At 41.5% G+C, this 9,528-nt stretch overlaps 2 protein-coding genes across 3 annotated transcripts; both read right to left on the bottom strand.

The window, feature by feature from the left end:
- Positions 1–1,253: 1,253 nt before the first annotated feature.
- Positions 1,254–3,282, bottom strand: LOC148408699 (interleukin-1 receptor accessory protein-like). Of its 2 annotated transcripts, none has more exons than XM_088441083.1 (5): positions 3,073–3,282; positions 2,934–2,975; positions 2,798–2,860; positions 2,227–2,356; positions 1,254–2,156 (listed from the first exon to the last, which is right to left on the bottom strand). In XM_088441083.1, exons 1-5 carry the CDS (start codon positions 3,095–3,097, stop codon positions 2,000–2,002), a joined length of 417 nt encoding a protein of 138 aa, XP_088297209.1. In that variant the 5' UTR covers positions 3,098–3,282; the 3' UTR covers positions 1,254–1,999. The 2 variants fall into 2 exon arrangements, with proteins under 2 accessions (XP_088297209.1, XP_088297210.1); XM_088441084.1 differs by having other exon boundaries at positions 2,236–2,356.
- Positions 3,283–4,186: 904 nt separating this feature from the next.
- Positions 4,187–9,399, bottom strand: rnf121 (ring finger protein 121). The gene is made up of 9 exons (XM_088441081.1): positions 9,234–9,399; positions 8,184–8,221; positions 7,871–8,012; positions 7,285–7,439; positions 7,069–7,176; positions 6,226–6,346; positions 5,995–6,128; positions 5,491–5,592; positions 4,187–4,514 (listed from the first exon to the last, which is right to left on the bottom strand). Exons 1-9 carry the CDS (start codon positions 9,309–9,311, stop codon positions 4,394–4,396), a joined length of 999 nt encoding a protein of 332 aa, XP_088297207.1. The 5' UTR covers positions 9,312–9,399; the 3' UTR covers positions 4,187–4,393.
- Positions 9,400–9,528: the final 129 nt, after the last annotated feature.

Genomic DNA, 9,528 nt, shown 5'->3' with positions numbered 1-9,528 from the left:
TGTATTTGAATTGGTCCACAAAAAAAAAATCAACATAAAAGTGTCCTTTTTTGGATCATGGAAGAGCTCTGGTATCAAAAAGAAATAACTGAATTATTAATAAATATATGTCCACAGACAAATATTCAACCTAAAATGTCCTCTTTTGGGATCATAGTAGAACAAAAATAAAACCAATTGGATGCAAATGGCGGTTGTTTTTTTATTTGCAGCACTGCTGTAAGCGTAGTAAGTATTCTGTCTCAGTTATTTCCTTCACGCCATCATAAATCATAATGAGCGCATGAGGCTGCTTGTGTTTAATAAGTAGGACAATATGGCCTCAGGGCAACAAAACATATAGCATCATCAGAGGTGACCGCACTCGAGGGAAAATGACGTCGGCCACCGCTCACCTGGAAAGGGGCCACCAGGGGATGCTTGGATATTTTTACATTTGACATTCAGCACAGATTTTTTTTTTTTTTTTTGTCTAACGGTTGTTGTAATCTAGCCACTCTCCTCTCCCGTGGTTAACCGTAAGGCCGCATGTACAAAATGTCTTCTCCTGGCTTCGTTGTGGCTGCTCGGCTCCCAGCATCCAAAGGGCAGCGTAGTGGAAAGCGCTCCGGGCTGGGGCCCGCTACCCTTTCAGTGCACGGCCTACTAAGGCTACATTAGGAAACAACACAAGTGCACAAAAGCTTTACTGAATAATGTCACTGCCTTCCGTGTTTAAACTACAGCGTCGTTTTTTTTTTTTGTTACTATTTTCAGTCCAAGGATCATGTTATATTCTTTGAAGTGACTTTACTGTTCTATCGACGAATGATTAAGCACTGCGAATCAACCTCGCGATTGACATACATATACACTTTCTTCCACTCCATCTACTCCATAATATGCTCAGAATGGAAGTCTATTTGTTTATTAGCAGATCATTATGACTGGCCTTATTGCTCTATTACTATTTTCGTTTTATTGCCTACTTTATTATTTGCTCGATTATGGAATGTAGTCTGCTCGGAGAAGTGAAGAGAATAAGAGTTTCATTGTGTAGTATCACTAAGCATATGACAATAAAACTCTTGAATCTTGAATTAAATCTGTATGTACTGTATTTAATGTGTGTATATGTATGTCCTTAGAAATAATTTGCATATACAATACTGTATATCCAGATTTGTGTACATTCTATACACATATTCATACACGCACACACACACAAACAGCTCCGTACACGGATTTATACACACGCATATAGCCAGAGGGTATAGTGCCAGTCGAAAGTTTGGAAACACCCTTTATTTCAGAGTCCACGACGAAGTCATCAATCTTACGATGAAATGATTTTACATGGAATACCCGTGAACATTAGACACATTTAAAAGCTCCGATAAACAGTATCAAGGACATGACATCTTTGGCGATAGTGAAAACAAAATATTAGGTTTAATTTCCAAAAAGCATTGCGGCGAAGTGTTTTGTTCCTCTGCTGTTACAACGTGCACTCGTTCCCCGAAAAGCGCTAAAAAGAAAACGTCATGGTCCACGGGACGCTTTGATTGACAAGCGAGACTGCTGGAGGTCAAAGGGCGTCTAATCCGGATGACAGGCGCGCGCCGGCCGCATCCCTGAGAAGCGCCGGCATCAGCGTGTCAAACATAAAACGCGAGCAGTGTTTGCGCTTGACGAAGAAATCGAATCGTTGTCGCTGGATTAAACTGCGATCGTACTCTTTGCTCGAGGGAGCTTTAATCAAACGGGAAGCCGAGCGCTCTCTCGTGTCAATTTGAATTGGGCTGGACACCGCCGCTTTCTAGTAATACTCTGCCCCCTGCTGGAGAGCATCGTGTAATGCAGTACATCGCGCTTGTATCTTAAGGCGAATAGGATTTAAATATCCACTCATGTTCAAATCGGAACCGCATTGGCTTGAACCTAATCTATGTGCGTGCTGTAGACTTGTTTTTCAAATCAACGTTGGTTATGAATGATGTCATCGTTCTTTGTTCAGGCCTTAACAGTCAGCGCCTTTCGCCGCGAGGGTTACATTCTTGCGAGCCATTCCGAAACAGTTGAGCACCACGCAGGTGAAGGTGGCCTCCAGGTCCTCCGAAGTGACATTCTTCAGCAGCAGACTCCCCGTATGAAGTTCACCGTTGTCCGAGACGGATCTACAGGCGGACACGCACAAATAGTAAGGATGGCGTCGGACGTGGCGCGCGACACTAATGCGTGACTCACGTCACCGACTCGGTTACGGCGTCTTTGCCGCGGACGTCTTCAGGGAACGAGCCATCGATGAGCCAGTAGACGATAGTCTCATCGTGCACACACTTGCTCAAAGCTTCACAATAGACAACCAATGGATGCCCTAGGTACAGGCAAAAAGCTAAAATGCACGCTTAAAGCCCTCATATATGGCGCCATCTAGCCTTAACAAAAACGTACTTACGTTTCAGTGAACCGAAAATGACCGTAATGTTTTGGACAGTATTAAAAAGAATAATACATTTTAGGGTTATATAAATATACATACCATGATTTTGTTTAAATGAGTTTGAAGCCACTGCTGCACAAGTTTCAATTATCGTAATCATTTTGATCCAAATTGTTTGTTTTTTAATATGTGCAAATCCAATATTATCAATATATAAAGGATTGGGAATGCACAACAAATTTTGCTTTAAACTGACAGAGCAAAGCAAGACACTTTTTTAAGGTACATGCGTACAAGCTATTGAAATGTTCAAATCTTAATTATGCTTGACCACTTTTTCTTAAACCCCACAAGATGAAACGTTCACACGCCTACCTTCATGAGCCTTTTTTTGTATGGCGTCAGGTCCAATGATGACCGGAACCGCATACTCAGACACTGCAGGATAAAGATCTCAAAAGAATTGCCACATTGCAAAAGGCCATTTAGACCTTAAGGGGGTCAAACATACCTGGTGAAGCATCTGCCAGCAGTAGACTTAAAAAGCCCACAACTGCGGAGAGAAACGTTCACTACTCAAATCGATTGCATTCTGCCCACAACCGTGCAAAGCTGAATGCAATGAGCTGGCAGATAGGAGGATGGTTTACCTTTGATGAAAGACGGCAGCGTCATGGTGGCTCTTCCACTGTTGCTTCTTCTCTTCACTTCTTTATATACAGCTCAGAGGAGCAACTTCCTCGTTAGAGTCTAATCAACTTCACTTCCATGGGGAATACCTTAACGGCTCACGTGCTACTTCACCTATGTGGAGTTCGCAAGAACTCGACTTTTGTGCCAAATTAGGATTAGTCCGTTATTTTCCCATCTTATTATGTCTTGGTGTCATTATAAAGCCTACAACCTGAAAGGCTTATACACATAAATACAGGCGTGTGTGTGTGTGTATATATATATATATATATATATATATATATATATATATATATATATATATATATATATATATATATATATATATATATATATATATATATATATTTGTGCATGCAATGTGAACACATATACAATATATACATGTAAACTACATACATATACACACATATACATATATATATATATATATATATATATATATATATATATATATATATATATACACACATATGTGTGTATATATATAACGTGAATAAAGCTAGTGGTGTAGGTAATTTGTCTTTTTTTTTTTTTTAACCACCGGCTGTCATTAATTTTAATGAAATACACCAGTGCTTCTCAATTATATTTTGCAAAGCCCCCCAGGGAAGAGAAAATCTTTTGCGCGCCACACACCGCTCGTCGCGCCAAATGTAAAATTATCTATAAAAATGGTATGATTATACCTAAAACTATCATTATTAAGCTTAAGAAAGAAAAAAAAACAATCTGGGTTCACTTTCAGCTTTTAACTATTTTTTTACAGCGTTTATACAGGATACAGCACAGGTGTCAAACTCAAGGCTCAGGGGCCAGATCTGGCCCGCCAGATCATGTGATATGGCCTGCAAAATGCTGATTTGTGTTAAAGTTTCTGGCTAAAATACCAAGCGTGCAAGTTGTCTTCAACTTTTAAAAAATTTGGGGTGTGTGGGGGGAGGGGGCAACAACCAAACTATTACTATAGTATTACCATACTATAGCCCCACTATCTGAGAAGCACTGAAACAGAGCACAAACCAAAGTTGAGTTCTTAAGCATTAAAGGCATGAGTAAGAAGCAGCCAGCTAACGATTATGAACATCTTTACTGGGCCATTAGTTGCAAAAACCAATTAAGGTGTGAAGCATATTGATATTATGAATCAACGGAAACATTAGTACCAATAATGTGCACCTAAAACTATATACAAAAAGTACAGCCACTTTCGAGTTGAATGGCGGGCTCCCCGTCAGCGGAACGGGAGCGTGTGAGTCCATGTGCCACGGAGGCGGCTCACTCCAGACCCAGCACGTAGTTGATGCCTTGCACGAAGCCGATAATGACGGGCTGCCAGGCCACCAGGTAGCGAAGCCAGTCCAAAAGTTGGCCGTACATCACGTGCGGCCTTTCCCAGCTACAGAAAGCTCACGTTGAGGACAAATGATGTCGATGCGGCATACATTCGAGGGCATTCGCCACTTCAAGTTGTTTGCTCATAACAGGACCAAATTGAACACTTTGCATGTGTACCACAAAAAAGGAAGAGGAACTTTGGCATTTCCAGCTTTGATGCACACACCCGAAATTTAGTGGCACAGCTTCCTTCCCACAGCTGACAAGAAGATTGCATTCTATGCTTTACTTTAGTGCGTTCAACCAGGGTTGTCACTATTACTCCTTTTGAAAACGGATTATCCTATCGATTATTCAAAATTTACAAATACATGAGATCAGTAGAAGCAGTAGAATAGCATTAGTGCACTAGTGCTATTTAGTCGACAAACACCAACTACTACATATAAATTGTTATACTGCACATGTAATAGTCTCTGCAAAGTCACTTACAAACGACGCTAAAGAATGGAGTTGCATGCTAGCTGCAACGAGGTCAATAACTTCCTGTTAGTCTTCTTCTTCTGGAAGACTTTGCGCTTGACAGCCTTCTCGAGTTTGAACACCAAAAAGTGAGCCAAATGTAACGACTGGTTAAAGGACACCGTTTTAGGAAGTTCACAATCTTTCTTTTTGGAAACTTCCCTTTTGGATGCGCCCATACTTTTGCCCTTCATTGTTGGGGGGAAAAAAGTGTGTCTTATATATGGGGAATTATGCCATGTGTTTTAAAGCACAATTAGGTGGTGCACCATGACAAAAAAAATGGAGGCATATGTCAAGACAGTACATTTGTTTTCTGTTTTAGTGCTGGCAACAGTCCAAGCACTCCTGAGGTATATCAGATCCATTTTGAAAAAAACTGAATATTACTTCATTTTTGTCACCTTTTGAAGACAAAAAAAAAAAAAAAAAAATCAAATCTTATCGTTGTGGCCACCATTGCAACACTTCCTGAGTCTAAGATGAACAAAAACCAACATTTGGGAAAAGGATACGGGTTACTGAACATCCTCTTGAGATCCACCTTCTCTTTGCAATACGGGCACATCTGCTTCTTTCCCACGATGCACCAACCTCTTATGCAGAACTCATGGAACCTGGACGTGAAGTTAAGGCCGATCACAACCTTACGGGAACTGAAATCGTTAGCAGTATGCCGAAAAAAAAAGGGGGGGGGGGGGTCACCGCGGGTAATGTACACCTGTGAGAGGTTCCTTTTCTTCCCAAGTCCGCAAATCTACGTCAGTATGATTGGTATTCGATTAGCGGAAAAGGTACGCGTGCGATTCCCAACAGCCACGAAGCCAGGTACTCCCCCATGTACATTTGAAACAATCTCACGTGGAACAAAAGCTTTCAAAATACACGAGGAAGGAACACACTAGATGCTTGTTGTTTGTGGTCTAGGCAGTAAATTGTTGGGGAAGTGAGCCGCTTCAAATAAAAGAAACTAAAGGTCAACGAGTCGTCAAGCGTTTGATGATTAGAGCAAAGGATACACATGGTTGCATGATAATCTGTATGTGTTCTCGATGATGCCCTCCTCACTAACGTCAACAAGGATGGCTTGACCGCACACAGCGCAGATGTTATCCGACAAATGCTTGGTGGGCATTCCAGACGCACTGTAATACTACAAAAAAGGGAGGGAGCAAAAAGCCGACGTTACTTTTTGATGCGGCGGCCGACAAATCCACGATATAGTCTTTGTTTTGTTTTGTTTTTTTTACCCCGACTGTTGAGGCCATGAAGTCGGCGCACATCTCGGCAAAGTCTCTCCCGAGGACCCCGTAGTACAGCCCGTAAAATAGCAGAGAAACGCCAAAGTCCATAGCATCTTCTGGCTTTATCCTTTAAAAAAAAAAAAAAATTAACTGTAATTGGACAAATCTAATGAGCAAACAGACAGGTACTGTCAAATAGAAACCGATACGTAAAGTTAAAACAGAGGTGTGTGAATTTGCACCATGTTATATATAGACATTATTCTGTCGCCATGGAAACTAGCAAGAGTTGTCGCCCCCCCGCCCCCAATATTATTGAGCATGAATAATCGTGGAGAACAGTGTTGTGTCATCCTAAGGCATTTTCTATACGCTACTGTGGACAAATCCATTCATTTAGATCAGAGGTTCTCAAATAGGGAGTACGGGTACCCCCTGGTGGTACAAGAAGGCACTTCAGGGGATAAGTGGGATTTGTTTAACAAAGTTTCTGCACGTATCAGCAAATGTAAAAAAAAAAAAAAAAAAATAGAAAATGTCCTTTTTATTTTGTTGTTTTTTGTAAAAGCAAAAATGCTTTGCAGTAGGAGGTACTTGGCTGAAAGAATATTTTGCGTCAATGAAAAATGATGTTGAAACCCACTGATTTCGATCGTGGTGAGCAAAATATGACCTTTGAGCACAAAATGTATTTGAAAAATAAAAATGAATACAAAGCTTTCCGGTAGTGGTACATTCGGGTGCAGGTTCGTGAGGTATTGCAGATGAATGGAAATGGTGAAAGACAACCGTTGTAGTTCAGACCTTGCACTGTGCAAGAAATGCCTCTTAACAACTGTGATGACCTACCTGAATATAAGATTGATACCAAAAAGCGTAAACATGACAACAGTGTAGCCGACGATTCCAGTGGCATAGCTGATCTTGTAGAGCAGAAGGAACCATTTATACACCAATCTGCAGTAGGTGAGGAAATTGCAATTATTAGCAATTGTCATTAATATACGGGATTTAAAAAAACACAAATCAATAAATAAATGGACATCCCGAAAAGATGCATTTGACCTTGGTGTGGTGCAGGCCAGAGGCTTGCGAGTGGCCCGCTGGCTGACGTATGCTGTGATGACAGAGAAGATAAACCAGGTGGTCAGGAACCTCCACCAGTGAAGTTTGGTAGTAAAGTAGAGAGGAACTACCCACATCTGGAACAGAGTCACCAGCTACAAGACAGCAGCACGTTGACACGGAGAACCAGGGAGGAAAAAAAGAAAATAAAACGTTACCAAGCCTTTCACATGAAACGACACACCACTCCCAGCCAATGCACTTTAACACTATATGAAAAATATAAAAGAGTAAGTGAACATGGCAGGAAACAGCATATAAGTCTTTCATTCTCATTTTTTCCCACAGGATCGCAAAGTGCGATTGGACGCCGGAACAGAGTTCCACTGGAGCGATTCTCAACGTGAGTAAATATGGTTTCCTTATGAATTTGACGTTGGCAAACGGGTTTATTTTGCCCCCGGCGCTCTGCTGCCACAAAGCGGAATAGCGTCAACATTTGTACTTGCGGCGTAGGATGACGATCAAACGAAAAATGACAAGCAAGCTAATAAAGACGCCCAGCTGGGCTAGCGCTGGTTCTTACGTTGTAAGACTTGGGGTGCCTCTGCTTCCACTGCACGAGGACGAGCTGGGCGATGACCAGCGTGACAATGAGGATCAGCACCATCTCGGCGTGCATGGCCTCGTGGCCTTTGTGTTTGGCATGCATCTTGGCATGTTCCACCCTGTTGGATAAAACACACACCATTCAGCATAAATCAACAACAATTGCTAATTGACACTGACAAAGGAAACTGTTTGCTCTTGAAACGCCTCTAAACAGTTCCGCATCTGATATTTGAATGCACTGAAACAATGTGGCAATTCTTATTTGGACGGCGGCTCTTGACACAAACCTCCATTTCTCCTCCGCGGAGAACTTGGACGCGTCAAACTGCAAACAGAAACAGGCAAAATTATCTTTTGAGCCACTTAAGAAATGTGCATGTGGGGGCACTGAGAAAACAGTCACAATTTTACAGGACTAAAGCTGCAGATTCTGTAGAAAATATTTGTTTTGTAGCGCTTTTTAGAAACTGCTAGGGAAGGCGCCAAGCGAGGAAAACTATCCATCACACACCTCAGTTCGTTTATAGGCGTTGTTTCATGTCGAATTGCACACTTATTTATCCATAAACTTATTTATCCATTTTCAGCAGTATAAATGTCCTACTTATTATATACCCTTATTTTTCCTTATTTGAGTTCTTCCCAATTCAAGGTGTTTTTCGTTAACGAATATAAATATACATAGTATAGATTAGAACAGAATGCATTTCTTGTCAATATAAAGCGGGTATCCAACGAAATTGGCAAACCTGCTTCGATTTCTGCATGTTAAATATTTAGCAATGTATCTATATACATGTACTTCACATTAGTACTCTAGAGATCTTTAAAATATTATTATTTATAACATTCAATGAACGTAAACTGCTTGACTTAAACGGCTTAAATACGTCTGACCAGAAATGTGCGCATAACCAAACATTAACAGATGATCATCGGTGTCGCTTCGTGTTTATATGTTCAATTAAAAAATATATATAGTAGGTAGCGTGCCTATTTTATTGTGCATTGTGTGCAGCGTTTTCCGGTAACATTTAGAGAGCACACTTGAGCTACTTGACTCACACGACAGTTGCTCGCAAGGTTAGAGATTTTAGCCAGCGAGCTAGTCCAAGGTGCGCGCTTGATTTGTGTCGTTGATCTTATTCCAAAACGAAGCGTCGTGTGACAAGCAACAGGTTAAAGGGCGGTCAAGATATTAGAAAGGCCGAACAAGTGCTGACGTCGGGCTAAAGCTGAGAGCGTAAGCTAACAGCGGCGTTTCGCCTGTTAGCAAGTCAATCATCTACGCCCGCTCTTGTTGTTCGCCACTCCAGGCTAGGACACGTCTCGCTCACCTGAATCGCTTCATCGCGATGCTCCAGTCCGTGGTCGTGCTCCACCGCGTCCACTTCAACCTCGAACACCCCGGCCATCTTCGGAAGCTCGTTCTATCTTTCGGGAGCCATTAGCGGCGGACTGGCGGCGTGTCACGCGATCGCTTCCGCTGCTTGTTTGCCTTTCAAAATAAAGCTAAGACATGAGCTCGTCCCACTTCTAAAAAAAAAAACAACTCATAGTAATATTCAATAAGAAATAACCATCACCACCAACTCGAAGACACACTTTTTCCCTCCAAAATTAAGGCTAAAT

The sequence above is a fragment of the Hippichthys cyanospilos genome, chromosome 18 (genome assembly GCF_059441005.1).
Source record: "Hippichthys cyanospilos isolate Australia breed blue-spotted pipefish chromosome 18, RoL_Hcya_1.0, whole genome shotgun sequence".
Taxonomy (NCBI): Eukaryota; Metazoa; Chordata; class Actinopteri; order Syngnathiformes; family Syngnathidae; genus Hippichthys; species Hippichthys cyanospilos.
The sequence above is the reverse complement of the archived record's forward strand: the minus strand, read 5'-3'. Positions and strand labels throughout refer to the sequence as shown.